Genomic DNA, 15,589 nt, shown 5'->3' with positions numbered 1-15,589 from the left:
ATTTGCACATGTCTCTAGAAACCTGTGTGGTTCTTTTCTTTGTGGCAGTGGGCCTCTCTTTTATTGTATATTGTGCCTTCGAAGTGGGTGTGCAATTCGAGATATTGTATGATTCCATAATAAACATTGAGTTTAGAGCTTTAGAAAGATACAGAAGCGTGAAGTATAATCGCAAAGTTGAGAGTGATGATGTTGAAATCTTGAAAGAAGATCCGTCATTTCATTTGTGCATTCGAGAATGCCTCAAAGAGAACATAGTACATCACATTGAAATTGTCAGGTATATGTTTCTTCTAATATAACGCATATACGCCAATTAATGAAACTTACATATACATTGGAACAGCTGAAGGAGTAATTTCATTTATAACTTTAGCCTACTCGTCATACGCTCTTCCAATACAAAAGTTGCAATAATATAAAGGTAGCCTACAGTAAAATTTAAAATAAAACAAAACGGGTGGCACTAAAAGAACGCATTAAAATTAAATAATGTAAATTAATAAATTGCATATAAATGCGCAATTCTATTACAATACAATGTTTAAAAGTACAAAAATTTTCAAATCTGTTAAAATAAGATGATACCTCAAAACCCTCTTCTTTTTAATTTTATTTTTGTAGAAAATATCTTATTTGTGGATCAAGGGTTGTTTGTCCTTTTCAACTTGACATTTCCGATTAATTGTTGAGACATTATTTTCAAAGGTTCTTCAATCTTCTTCAAATCGTGACATCTCCAGTTCTTGGTATTGCAATAGCAATGAGCATGGTATTTCTTGCGACTATGTCGTTTGTTCTTACAAAGGTGAGACTTATTATACATAAATTATCTATGCATTTATCTAGGACTGAAGTACTTTTGAGTTAAATAAAACTAGTTAGATTAATCTATTGCTATAAAAATAATATCCTAATTTTACCAAGCTCACGAAATATAAATAGAGCATAGTCATTACTACTCACTTTCTCCTTGGCGCAACAGCTCATTCAGAGCCTTAACCTCCTTCAGAAAACCTCTCCATTCAAAGCCTTACGTCTCCATCCCCTGACATCCAGTTTCCTAATGTCGTCCTCCACATCCGCCAGACAACGCTTTCTCGGATGTCCTCTCAGCCTTCTCCCTCCTGGGTTGTTTCTGAATACCTTTTATACAACTCTTGAGTCACTCATCCTCTCAACGTGTCCCAGCCAACTCAAACGCCTCACTTTTATCTCGTCAACAATTTGACATTTGTGATACAGATCACGCAGCTCTTGATTCGATCGTATTCGCTACTCACCATTAACATACTGGGCCATACTGAACGAATACGATCGAATCAAGAGCTGCGTGATTCGTATCAGAATGTTAATGGTATTTGGTATCTTTCTCAAACCCTTTCGCTCCCAAACATTTAATAGATCTTCTTTGTCTAAACCCATATCTCTGCTCCATACAACACAAATTGGCTTTATGACTGTATCATTTTCGTATTTTTACATTCCTGGGCAGGGTTTTGGATCACAAATATTGGGTCATAATAGAGCATTATTATTATTATTATCTTGAAGGGACGGATTCAAGGATCCAAAGGTTCAAAGAACCCCACACGTCAACCGAAGCTTAATGTGTTCACAAGTAGTATGTTAGGCAAACCAATGCCTGTGTCCTTTACAAAAACCAGGAGTTTTCCCTATGCTAACATCCCATTCATCACCTAGTTGCTTGTTGCAATCCAGTGTGATATGCTTGGCAGTCTCTTCAGACTGATTAGTCCTCGTGACCTACGTGAGTTCCACTCCTGGCCTTCTTTGAAGGTCCTTCCGCTGAGGGAGGGGCGGCTAAGTTGCCTTTAGGGCGCCTGGCTACCCTTGACCCACATTTGTGCCTAGAGTTTCACCCGTCACTGATCTCTTGGGTTTTTTCTTTTTGTCCCTCCGAAACTTCGCATGGTCAAAAGCCTCACCTCTCCCAAGAAGTTTTGCCTAAATGGTCGCCCTTCTTTGAGCAGTGGTGAGGTTAGGTCTCTCCACCCACAAACTCGTTCTACTCCTGGCCTTTTTGTAGGTCCTTCCGCTGAGAGAGGGGACGCCAAACTGCCTCTAGGGCGCCCGGCCACCCTCGACTCAGCCCCTTGACCCACATTTGTGCCTGGAGTTCTACCCATCTCTGGTCTCTTGGGTTTTTCTTTTTGCCCCTCCGGAACTGCACTGATGGGTCAGATCCCGTAGGTTTGAAGGCAAGGCAACTTCTGGAGTTGCCTTGGGGCCCCTTTTAGTCGCATTTTATGACAAGCAGGGATACTGTGGGTGAATTCTGGTTTTCAGCACATTCTTGAGTACGATGTTCGACTCAATGCTCCCCCAACCCACAGGGGGCATAATAGAGCATAATAACATCTGTAATAATATCTTAGTGAGGTAGGATCAAAACATAGTGAAGCTGTGAAGGAAGAGTATATCGGAGAAGGTAGCTGGGCAGTGTTGAAAATAATGCATGTATTCCAATGCGTCCAATCATATTAAAGCAGCGGTGGTAGGGTAGGAGGAAGAAGGAAGTGGATACTTATTATATACATTCATTATTCAAACAGTCTCAGCTATCTTCTCTGATACACTACTCTACCTTTGCCGCTCCACTGTGTTCTACCTCTATGTAATAGTCAGGATTAAATATGTGTATGTAATGTTCTATATTAGATACTCTTCCTTTCAATGTCTCATCTCAAGTTCATTGTTTCCTTATTATTATATTGCAGATTAATCTCATGTCATTTGAAGCTGTCAAGTTTACATTTTTCTTAGTTGTGGAACTTTGCGTTGTGTTTGGATATTGTTTTATGGGCACATCTCTCTCTGAAGCAGTGAGTATGCAAGTGACTTTTTGAATCATAGCCAGAAGTAGAATAGTAAAATATTCCAATATAAAAGAGCATGAAAGCAGACAACTACTATTCCAGCAGAGACAGTTTTGATGAATTCAAAGTATTCGATTCAAAGTAAACCAATATCACGCCAACAATTGAGTTACATCATGGTGATGTCATACTTATCAACAATCAGTTATAAGTTATAAGATCAGTTACTAACAATTGATGTCATACCTCATATGCATTAAGCCCCATTGACAGTCTAATTGAGAGTAGACTAAAGTGGGGAAGGATGATACAATATTTGAAAATGTGTCATGATTACATCCCTATTCATTAATTATTCTTTTCTATTGTCTCTATCAGTATTTTACTCTCATCTTAAATCTTTACAATTCTCCTTTTTTCAACTTGAAAAATTATTTTTACTTTCAGAGTATGGAGATCTCAAATGCTTTATACAAGTGCCCATGGTTGAAGCTGATGAGAAAAGAGGAAAAGAAGATATTACTGATATTTGAGAGGAATTCAGCGAAAGGCTTAGTCCTGAAAGGAGTTGGACTATTCGTCATTGATCTACAATTATTCTTACAGGTACGTGAGGTATAAACAATCACAGCCATACTGTAGCAGTGTAGAAGTTGGCCATATTGAATTCATGTCCAATTATTGGATAAAATCTTGTAAAACTCAAATCAATTCAAGTGGATAGCATAACCTATAAAATTTTTATTCATTCATAACTCTCCATTGTATTATCATTCATCCCATCATTATCACATAGGCTTAGAATACTCCTAGGCTAGAAAGTCGTCTTTGTAAAATAATAAAAATAATAAATGCATTCTTTTTGAAACACATCACCTGTATAGTTTACATCAGGTCTTCATAAAAAAATATTGGATACATTTTTTGTATGCAGTAGCAGGCCAATGGTTTTTTTGAATAGATTCAAATACTTTTTAGAAAGAATCTTCGAAAAATGCTTTAGCATGAATCGTAAAGGTTGAATAATAAAGTAATCATTTTCCTTCAGAAATAAGAATTAATGTATTAAATTATCCTTTATCTTTTTTCAATTACCATTTCACAGATTTGAAGCCATGTTCTGTTGCACCTTTAGACTTGACTAGAAAAGAAAAGATCAAAAAGGATTTTCCATAGTTCCCAAACATTCACACAATTTTATTAGTTCCTAATCGTCATACTGTATCTACATCATACAATTATTTTTAATTAAATTTTCTTATAATTATAAACCTTTGCTTGTAGAATTGTGATGTGAAAAAAGTTTTACTTCATTAATTTATTTGATCTAGTATTGTATTGAGTGAGAGGACCTTAATATAGATGTGACCTACAAGTTCAATTACTGGTAGTAAAATGATAACGTGATTATTGAATTCACTAGTGAAATAGAAATTAATTGATTATTCATCTCTTGTTTCAGATTGTACGGACGACGTATTCAATATTTAACATCGTCTCTTCAAGCGAGAAATAATAGAATGATATCATAGTTCTTTTAAAAGTATTTTTTAGTGTATAAATTGCATGATTTATTATAATATTAATAATAATAGTACTATGATAATTAATTATTCTCTTCATTTGCGGCTCCATATTCTCTAATATAACGATAATAATGCTGCTCCATAATCTATATTATTGTAGTAGTTACTTTCACTATCTGTGTTTTAAAAAAAATGTTTATTTTATTTTTAATTTAAAGGATTACTTATCAAGGACTCCAGTTAAAGACTATAAGACAAGTCAGGTCAATAATTTCACATAATTAACACTAAAGTAAATCAAACCTAGACTTGGTTTGAAAGGAACTCTTGTACACGATAAAATACTCTATCAACTGAATATTATTTAAAGATCATCAAATCATCATTACTTCTGAGGAGTTGTGGTAACCTGTTATGAAATTACCTTCCAATATAATCTGTTTTTTGTTGAAATAACCCACTATTGTGAGTCATATCTGCTCTGTTTCGTTTATTTTACTTATGTATATTTGAATTCTGGTTCACACGAAAATGGTACATTTTCGTTTTCTCATACATTATAACTTCATATACAAAGATGGTACAGTTGAAAATTCAAGTTAAGTGTGTGAAATCGTTCTGGAAGACTACATTTCCATTACACTTGAAACATGAGAAAAACTCAATACCGGTTATTGAAACAGATCTTGAACTATTGCCTTAGTTCAAAATTACCTATTCATGTAGAACATGTTAGTAAGAGTGAAAAAAATTTTCTCTCGAACTAAAATATCAATACCAGAAATCTGGCTGAATAAATGAGAGAATAATAAATGATTCAGAGAGAATAGACCTCGATGACCAAATGAATTATATCTCTAAAAAGCTTGAAGAGAATATCATTCCATGTTTCTCTATAGTCCAATGTAGTAGTTTGAAATGAAAGCATTGATTTCCTACGATTGAAAGCGTCTTTTAGTCATTATTGATGTATGATCAAAATTTGCTAATCAGTTCTGTAAGATATCTCTCTTCATTTGGAGGTGAAAATATGTGAGTGATTCAAGCATTTTCAATACAATAGAAAACCTGTACTGTATTGATTTTTAAAATTTGAACAATATAAACCGTTATACTTTGATAACAACTCATAATACGAGTATGGTTCTTATCAATTACAAGACTTGTATCTTTAATATTATGTTCATTTTTACAATATTAAATCAGTTGTCATGTTTTTAATGGACGTTTTTATATAAGTCGGTCATAGTTTTCTCTGACCTGAACATTTGAGTAGAAGTTCTACACCTTTTTATAAAGATATGTGAATGATTCAATAACGGTTCTTTTTTAGCCATTTATGAATTTAAATTTGGAATGTGTAGCTTAAATTGTAGTTTTATCAGTAGTAGAAAAATAATATATTGTATGTAATTAGAGGATAAAACTTTATTGCTTATAAAACTGTTCTGCTCAAGTGATAAAGTCGCGTTTTACGCTCTTAATACATACAAGAAATAGCTAATTTGAGTTTCGTTTTTGACATTCATATAGGCTTTGGAAAATATCCGAGAAGAACTGGGAAAGCGTATTGAGAGGCTTGGAAAAAACCAAAGTGAAATTCATGATAGTTTCGGCCATAGTGTACAGTCCAAAACAGCCGTGGTCCACCTACAACATCATTTTCATGCTCATGACAATCATTCATATGTCGTTTTTCGTGATAATTGGTACCATGAGTATTTACTTGGCTCGGAATGATCTCCTGACCTTCGTGGAGTTGGCACACGCGTATAGTTTCATCGCAGCTTTATGGGCATTGTTGATTTTGCATTTTACCTCCAAAATTCCAATGATGTATCAACTGCTACAGATGGTAGATGAAGGTATATTTGTGTACAAAACTATACATGGTAGAGAAAATGATGAAGAAATCAAATTAAAAATTAAAAAATATGCAATGCTTTTCCAGCATGTATTGCATGCAGCCCTTTTGTTAGCTGCTTTTCTGTTGGTGGTTGTAACCCCTCTACTGATAATCATGTTTGGAGAAGGAGATAGAGCGAAAATTGAAGGGATAAACTATAAACTTCCAGTTCCGTTTTGGTTTCCTTTCAATACTGAAACAACGGTTGGTTTCATTATAGCCCACTTGCTCATATCTGGAGAAATTTGTTTAGTTGTTTTCTACGTAGGAGTTGCTCTTTCATTTATAGTCTACTGTGCATTAGAGGTGGGATTTCAGTTCAAAGTATTGCACGATTCCATACTGAACATTGAGCCTAGAGCTGTAGAAATATACAGAAGCCAGCAGGGTAATCGAAAAGATGAAAGCAGCGATGTTGAAGGTTTGATAGAAGATCCATTATTTCATAAGTGCGTTCGAGAATGTCTGAAAGAGAACATATTACATCATATTCAAATTGTAAGGTATGTTTTGTCAATTATCCGATTACAAAAGTCATATAAAATATAATTCGTCCACCATATTCAAGGAAGAATAATTTAAAATATACATATATATATATACAAGGTGCGGCAGAAAGGATGAACGGTTTTTGAAAAAGTAATATGTCGTTACCTGTGCATAAAAAACATTTATTTACAGAACATATTCACATTATCTTACAATTTCAGAAAATTAATGTTTGAAAACAATAACTGACAGGTGACGGCCGTTTTCAGCGATGCACTTTACAAGCCGCTCTCGGAAGTTGGCTTGTACTCTTTCTAACATTGCCCTGCCAATTTTGTTTGACTTCCTCACGAATTGCTTCCTTTAGTTCTTGAAGTGTACGTGGTTTATGCTGGTAAACACGTGACTTCAGGAAACCCCACAAGAAGTAGTCACACATGGACAGGTCTGGAGAACGAGGAGGCCAATCAATGTCACCAAACCGACAAATGATGCGACCACGAAAAATCACCAGGATTCAATTGTTGAGCCATGGCCATTTTGTAGGTATAAAATCCTAGATCTTTATGTAAAATACGCCTTACTGACCGATCACTGATGTTCAGTTCAGAAGAATGTCTCCTAGCAGATCGATTAGGACTACGGAGTATGGCTTGCCGAGCTCTTACCACATTTTGTGGAGTGCGTACAGTGCGATGAGCCCCTGGTGGTCGTTTATTCATTACTGTTCCTACTGAACGAAATGATTTTACCCAACGTAAAATGGTGTTACGAGTGGGAACCTTGTCATTTCTCGCAAGATTGAAATGACGACGAAACTCGCGCTGAACTGTAATGATACTCTCATTATTACGCACAAAACTGTCGTATGTGAACATACGATGTTGCACATTCCACGAATCCATGATGCTGGCTAAAAAATGGCTAGAAAAAATGGTATGATCTACCGAACACATGTTCACTTCAGCTGGCCCAATCCAACTACCCAGATCAGAATACTATCTGTTCTAAAAACATCCATCCTTCCTGCCGCACCCAGTATAAATCGAATTTCAATGATTCATAGAATTTGTAACTTGTGAAAGAGTAGCCTACCGCATCTTAGAAAGGTTTGGTTACTGTTGCAATAAATTGAATCAAAGCTCAATTAATAGCTGCAAAGAAAAAAGAATCAGCGAGTCAGATTATTCACCATGAAACTGGTTTATAAGTTCATATTTTTACATTCGCTACTTCTCATGATATAAAGTTTTCAAGTACCGTATCTCAAGCTCTTTCGAAATGTTTTGCATTTTATATAGAAAAGTATGCATATTGACTAAGTGCATTGCAGGATGATAATCATGTGAATTCTAGTTGATTTTATGAAATTGACATTAAACTATTTACATTTTCAATTGAAGTAATAATTGTTGTTGTGGTTTTGTTGGAAGGTACTTCAATCTTTTCCAAAACGTGACGTCACCTATTCTTGGTGTTTCGATAGGAGTAAGCATGATATTTCTTGCATCTCTGTCACTAGTTCTTACAAAGGTGGGATTTTTCAATTATCAACAGATCATATTTTAGACTTGGACTTTCTGTAATTCTATTACACTTACAACAACATTCAAGTACCACTAATATTTTTTAATGAGATTTTCACTTTGAAGATTTAAATTATTCTTTCAGGGTGGATTGTACTATTATTGTCTATGAGAGTTTTTCACTTTCTACCAAGTCTATAGGAACATCATGTTACGAGTCGCCTATTATGTGGGAATCTTCCTGTATAATTTCATCCATTCTATTCGATTAATAGTTTCATAATTTTTATTTAATTTCAGATCCAGATATTCTCATTTGACGCAGTAAAATTCACATTCTTTTTCTTTCTGGAACTTTGCTTTGCTTTTGGCTATTGTTTCATGGGAACCTCTCTAACTGAAGCAGTAAGTGTAGACCTGAGTTTGTTGATATTCCTTCTATTTCATTCTTCTATCTACTTTATTTCCAACACGTTTATTTTATTAATAATTTCTACTCTTATCTAAGTGTTGAAAGGATCCATGTTCTAATAATTGATATAAAATTAATTTTGACTGTACACGATTTTTAGGTTAAATTTCACATGATTATATTTTCCTCGAACAGCCTAGCCAAACCTCCACCTATTATATTATGTCAATTTCAATGTTGCTCTCAAATGACACTAGAATATGTTTTTATTTCGTAGTTACTTCAGTTTCCTTCTTTATTATACCTTCCTATTTTAACCTTCGAGCTCCTTTATTCATAAGAATAAAATTCTTCAGACAAGAAATATGATAGTGAATACAGTAAATTGGAAAATCAAACATAGTTTTCCTAACTTAATAGTCCAGTCAAATGGTCGTTTTTCAGGAAACAGCCCCGAAAGAATTTTTCTCGACGGATCTATATGTATTTTGGGGCGCTGAATTCGAATCTAGAATTTGACACGCCAGAAGGCGGCGTCACCCCCAAAACCCCTAACATATTTGACTTTTTAAAGATTTTCTTCTTCTCATACAGTGATTATTTCTTGGTTGTAATACGATGATATTTTATGTTTTTCTATACAGAGTAAGCAGATTCCAAACGCTCTTTACAACTGCCCATGGTTCAAGCTGCTGAGGAATGAGGAAAAGAAAATTTTACTGATATTTGAAATGAATACAGAAAATAGCTTGGTCCTCAAAGGAAATGGACTATTTGTAATCGATCTACAATTATTCGTACAGGTAGGAGAGAAAGAACACCCTTTTTCACATTGAAACTGTAATCTTAACAATTTTGTAAAATATAATTCTATATTTTAGAGCATATTTATTTATGAATGGTTTATCAATGTTGTAATCACCTATTTTATAGCTTATTATTTCCTGTTAAGTTAGCAACCGAAGGTTTTTCAATTAGGATTAAATAAATTCAATTTTTGTTACAGATTGCGCGAACGACTTACTCAATATTCAACATCTTCTCTTCAAGAGAGAAATAATATAATAAATCACCTATTTGAAGATTCTTCTTATTGTACAAAATTTATCTTTTTTCAGCTATGTTTACTCCAGAGAAGTCAAAAAAAAGTTATTTCTCTTTCATTACAATTAAATTATATTAGATGGAACATGGTAACTTGCCAAACATATGATGTTTGCCAAGTTCCGTTCAATATGGTAGAATCTAGAAGGACGGAAAAATACATTTTATTGTTGACAACTCTGGTGTATACGTGGCTTTATATGCTTTTGAGACTTAATATTAGTTATTCTAATTAAGATTGAATTTATAAATCAGAAAATGACATTGAATGAATATAAAAAAATATTCAAGTCCGAACTGAAAGTGGATATTGATATTGATTGTAGAATAATCAATAATAAGTGAGTTCTTATGAATGAAGCATTTCCAAACTCTACATGATTACATCAGAACGATTTGATTGTAGCAAAACCCAAATTGAACATTTCCCAAAAACAACAGTTGTCTATACCTATATACCGGTAATAAGTATAACTGTTGCTATGGCAATCACAGTCATCTGGTAGCCATTACACTAAAAATCTTGTGTGGAGCACTCACAAAACTTTCCTTGCCGTTATGAAAATTGATCATTTGACGCTAGCTAGTGTTCACGCGCATCTCAAGTCTACCATTCCAAGATCTGAGCCAGCTGGTGACAAGACAATAACGCTGGAGACACACGAGGTCTGCTATCTCTTCATAGTGAATGATTCAATAGAATCAACAGTTGTCAACCGTTTGCAATTGAATAATCACATTTTCTCGAATTCCGAGCTTATTTTCAATTCTAGTGAAAATATTACTAGACGTTAATTGTAGAGATTCTCATGCTCAATCTTTTCCACTTGAAATTTTTTGTTCAAATCGTATCTGAAGACTGATGATTGGGAATCTAAAATCAAACTTTGCGTAGATAGGTCGAAGCTCCTGAAATTTTTACATATATGGGACTTGTGGCAGTTGATAGAGCTTACTAATGACTATTCTAGGCATGAATTTGATCAAAATCGTTGGAGCCGTTTTCGAGAAAATCGCGAAAAACCCTGTTTTTGACAACATTTTCGCCGCCATATTTAATTGCATTTGATTGAAATAGTTCGTGTCGGATATACTTATAGTGTAGGGATCTTAAGTTCCAAATAGTGTAAGAACCTTACATTCCAAATTTTAAGTCAGTCCGTTGATTGGGAGACGAGATATCGTGTAAACAGACGCACTTACACTCATAAAGACCAATACCCAAAAACCACTTTTTTGGACTCAGGGGACCTTGAAACGTATAGAAATTGGGGTACCTTAATTTTTTTCGGAAAGCAATACTTTCGCAAGGAAAGTAAAAATTTCCTGATCCTGATTTCGTTAGCTTTGATTCTCTGATCAAAAGTTGTATTTTTGTTGATTTTAATTTATGAGTAGGCTAAAGTTGAAGAGTAAATGCATGGAGAAGAGGGAACAACTCTTCTTTGACTTTATGATAACTATACCGGAATCTAAAACCACAGAAAACAAAATAATCATGAATATAGGACTGTGTTCAGCTTCTCATGTTCTTTTGCTTTAAAAAAAGATTGAATTTGAAATATATATAACTGCATTTGCTTGTAAGCACGAACTTGAATACTGAATAATAATCAATAAAGTGACTCTAGGTCAGGATTTACGATGATAAAGATTTACTTTCGTGATACAGAGGAAGGCTAATATACTGTATATGCAATTCCTTAAAACATTTTTTATATTTTTGAAAATATTGATTTATTATGAACAAAATTATTTGATCAGCAGATAATGTGAGTAGAAATTACAAGTAATTATCAAATTGTAATTTTAGAATAAATTTTATCATACATATATTATAACAAGTGTTAATAGCCAAATTATCTACCTCAGCACAAATTCATGATAAAAACATGTACGATATTATTCATTTTATAGATTTGATATGAGTTTCACCACTACCTCCGTAAACAAAGCCATAGTGCAAGATAGGTGGTTGATGGTGACGTCAGCACAGGTAGGGCTCCTACACCAATAAAAACACAAGCTGATAATAGATCAGCTGAAATCAACAAATTGTTTTTGGTGTAGGAGCCCTACCTGTGCTGACGTCACCAGAATGCATTATGGCTTTGTTTACGGAGGTAGTGGTTTCACACGCATTCTACTGCTCCATGTGGATTAATAGTAGTCTACCTGGGAAAATACATCCTTTGGTTGAACGTTTCATACATATAATAAATAAGAACTGCGTATTTTATATTTTTCCCAAGAACTGGAAGGGATTCAATATTCATTTCACTAGAACTTATCATTAATATTTCTATACTTATCAATATACTTTTCAAGTATATTCAAAAACTACAATTTCAAAAAGGGTTCAGCTTTTACGTTGAGCTGGATAAAATTATTATGATTTAATGGTAATATACAATGTAGTTAATGGTTCAATGTTCACAGTCTGATGGTAATTCATTTCAAAACATTCCACCAATCATTAGCTCTCATTTGTGTTTAATTTGTTTTCGCTTAATTTGTTACAGTACGGTATTCGGATAACATATTCCCGGGCTCGGCAAGCCTTGCCCGGGAAACTATCATCATACCATAAACATTAACTTTATGTGCTTGTAGCGTAATATACTATTTCAAGTAGTGTGCTCTTTGCTCGCAAACAACTATGGTGATGAAAAATTTGAAATTCACACTAGATGTAGATATTTATTTACTCAACTTCCAACAGTACAACACCAATTTTACAGGAAAAATAACAGCAACACAGATTCAAGCAAAAAAGTATAAACAATATACAATATTTGAATATAAAATATTATGAATAATACAAGCAAAAAATACACGAAAAACACTGTTTCCATCAGCAGATCTCCAGTTAACAGGAGATATAGATAAAAAGTGAAAAAACCATGAAAGAGTAAAAATGGGAGCAAACAACAAGAAAAGGAACACTAAAATCAGAAATGCAGACCTCTCCTCATAGTTCTCCTGGAAGAGCTTGTGAACTCTCCAAAGAAATCAACTTCAGCTGCAGCAGCCTCACAACCGGAGCGAAGTAGCCTTACTCATCTGGATAGCCCACTATTGTAGGCATAGACTGTTGTGTGACAGCGTCTGCGGAAAATAGTCCTCTTCGAACACAGATGTCAAAACATATATATGTTATGGAACTTGTCCATACTAAAACGAATTTATTCATTTGTCTTGAAATTATTCTGTTTAATGATTTGAATGTGATGAAAATACACATTTCAGGATACTGTGGCGCATCTCGAAAGAAGATTGGAAGAGAGTAGCAAGAGGCATCGAGAAGACCGGAGTAAAATTTTTGGTGGGAACATCACTAGTCATATCTCCAGAACAACCCTGGCTAACATACAATTTCATCCTATTAACTATCACATTCATCATCATGACATATTTCCTGATTGTCGGCGGTATCAGCATGTACCTGGCACGAACCGATCTGCTAGCTTTTGTGGACTTGGTTCACGCCTACACTTTCGCCTCATCCTTATGGATCCTCATAATAGTTCACCACGTTTTCAAACTACCGTTTGCCCACCAGTACCTTCAAATCGTAGACGCTGGCATATTTGAATACACAACCGCACATGGTAACCAAGATTACGAGAAACTTAGGAAAGCTGGTACACTTTACAACAAAATTTTCCAACTAATATTCAATCTAGCTCTGGTTATGATATTCATTGTTCTATCGTTTGTAGCACCCACTATGACAAACATTTTCGGGGGAGAAGATCGAAAGAAAATTGAAGAACTGAACTACAACCTTCCCGTACCTTGCTGGATGCCTTTCAACACAGAAAGCCCCCTTGGTTTTACTATTGCATACACATTACTACTAGTTCAATTCAGTTTAATCTTCTTCGTCGTATCAGCTGCAGTCCCTTTTTTATTCCATGGTGCAGTAGAGGTGAGCATTCAATACAAAATACTCAAAATTTCCATAACAAGTTTGGAATCACGAGCTTTGGAACAGTACAGATCCAGATGTAAGGTGGGTGAATGTGAGGTTGATATGTTGAGAGGTGATCCGATGTATGAGAGATGTTTACAAGAATGCCTAAAGGAGAATATATTGCATCATATTAAAATTTTACGGTGAGTTATTACTGTAGTTCCAAACATACCGTAATAAGTTGTGCTTACTCATACACACACACATATTATATAAAATGTAGCCTATATAAATATTTGTTAAAAAATGTTATGATGGTTATGTATTTACACCTTGGGCATGGGTGACGAGGTGATAAATGATTCAGGTGAACGCCACATAGGATGGGAATCAAACCGATGATCGATACAGCGATAGCAGAATGGAGTAGAGATGCCGTTACCCAACACACGGCTTGCACCCGGATCTAATTTTTAAAGAATCCAAAAATTTATATTACCTGGGTGTGTTTTTGAAACTTTTGATCAATCATCCTACTAATACAGCATTAGAAAAATATAACTGTTTCTGTTCAATGTTCACAGATTTTATAATCTCTATCAAAACTTTTCGTCAGTTGTGTATGGTTTGCTCATAGGTATGAGTATGACAATGCTAGCATCTTTGACACTCGTGCTTACCAAGGTGAGATAACCAAAAGTTTTCACTAAAAATTATTATTTGAAAAAAATTAAAATCTTCTATCAATCTACTCATCCTTGACTCTCTCTCTCTCCAATATATACAATATTTCATAAAGGAATTTTCTTACTTAGAAGCATAAATTATTTCAACAACCCACTATTGTCTTCGTAAGCCTCTTTTATATTGTAAAGCCAGTTACACACACATCGATTTTTGGACGTACGATCTATTGTCGTCCTTATAAATTCTACCAGATTAAATGGAACTTGACAAACTCATGATCACATCATATATGTTTGTCAAGTTATATTCAATCTAATAGAATTTATAACGACGGCAACAACTTGTACCGTCGTACGTCAAAAAATCGATGTGTGTGTGTGTGTGTAGACTAACAATTGACTTAGTTTAATGTGAGTTATTTAAACTATAAAATATTTTTTAAAAAATATAAAAAATATTGATTTAAAAAATAAAGTACAGTACTACACATTTTGGCTGTAGAATAATATGGATGAGGGAAGTTGAAGTAACCTACTACCAACTACATTATACTGAAAGTATGGGCTACACGATACAGCAATCAATTTACAATGAAGTGAATTACGTTATTAATTTTAAGAATTTAGAAATAATGTTTGATATTTTCTGTGCTATTTCTGTTGCAGACAAAGTCAATCTCGTTTGAAACTATCAAATTTGCAATGTTTTTTGTTGTGGAACTCATAATAATTTTTGGTTATTGCTTGATGGGAACCTTTCTTACTGATGTTGTAAGTAAAAGATTCACTGAATTTATTAATTCCCTCAATCGCAGAATTGATTGATTTCATCGATTCCGATGATTTAGAGACCTCTATGGTGCCTGAAATACAGAACTGTCATTGAATGACAAAGCACCAATGTGAATAAGTAGTCTGGAACTTCAATCCGTGGAATTTCATATTCAGATTGAGAAAAACAATGATTTGAATGGAGAAATTTCTCTATTCACGAATGAGACAAATATGCGTAATATGATGAAGTTCATATCTGTTTTTTCAAAAACAATTCATTTTGGATTGTTTTTCCAAAATTTACAATATTGCAATATTGCACTGTTTTTGGGTTTTTGTTGTAAAGTAACTTATTTTATTCATTCAAACGATATCATACAGTGCAGCACAAAACATTTTCAAGTCTTATA

The 15,589-nt window shown here is 34.1% G+C and overlaps 2 protein-coding genes across 2 annotated transcripts; both read left to right on the top strand.

Moving 5' to 3' along the window:
• Positions 1-787: 787 nt before the first annotated feature.
• LOC120353188 lies at positions 788-9,759 on the top strand. The gene is made up of 7 exons (XM_039435992.1): positions 788-808; positions 1,246-1,357; positions 6,562-6,775; positions 8,195-8,294; positions 8,588-8,692; positions 9,344-9,502; positions 9,706-9,759. Exons 1-7 carry the CDS (start codon positions 788-790, stop codon positions 9,757-9,759), a joined length of 765 nt encoding a protein of 254 aa, XP_039291926.1.
• Positions 9,760-13,209: 3,450 nt separating this feature from the next.
• LOC120353187 lies at positions 13,210-13,971 on the top strand. Its single transcript, XM_039435991.1, has one exon. The coding sequence runs from the start codon at positions 13,210-13,212 to the stop codon at positions 13,924-13,926; it is 717 nt and encodes a 238-aa protein (XP_039291925.1). The 3' UTR covers positions 13,927-13,971.
• The last annotated feature ends 1,618 nt before the right edge of the window (positions 13,972-15,589 follow it).

This window comes from Nilaparvata lugens, chromosome 10 (assembly GCF_014356525.2).
Source record: "Nilaparvata lugens isolate BPH chromosome 10, ASM1435652v1, whole genome shotgun sequence".
Lineage (NCBI taxonomy): Eukaryota > Metazoa > Arthropoda > Insecta > Hemiptera > Delphacidae > Nilaparvata > Nilaparvata lugens.
Note: the sequence above shows the minus strand (reverse complement) of the source record. Positions and strands in the feature narration are given on the sequence as shown.

Excerpts from the sequence above, each read along its gene's own strand:
- LOC120353187 (XM_039435991.1), top strand. The coding sequence starts at position 13,210 with ATGACATATTTCCTGATTGTCGGCGGTATCAGCATGTACCTGGCACGA.
- LOC120353188 (XM_039435992.1), top strand. The coding sequence starts at position 788 with ATGTCGTTTGTTCTTACAAAG. Across the intron at positions 809-1,245 it reads TGTCGTTTGTTCTTACAAAG|ATCACGCAGCTCTTGATTCG; the intron begins GTGAGACTTATT and ends TTTGTGATACAG. Across the intron at positions 9,503-9,705 it reads ATCTACAATTATTCGTACAG|ATTGCGCGAACGACTTACTC; the intron begins GTAGGAGAGAAA and ends TTTTTGTTACAG.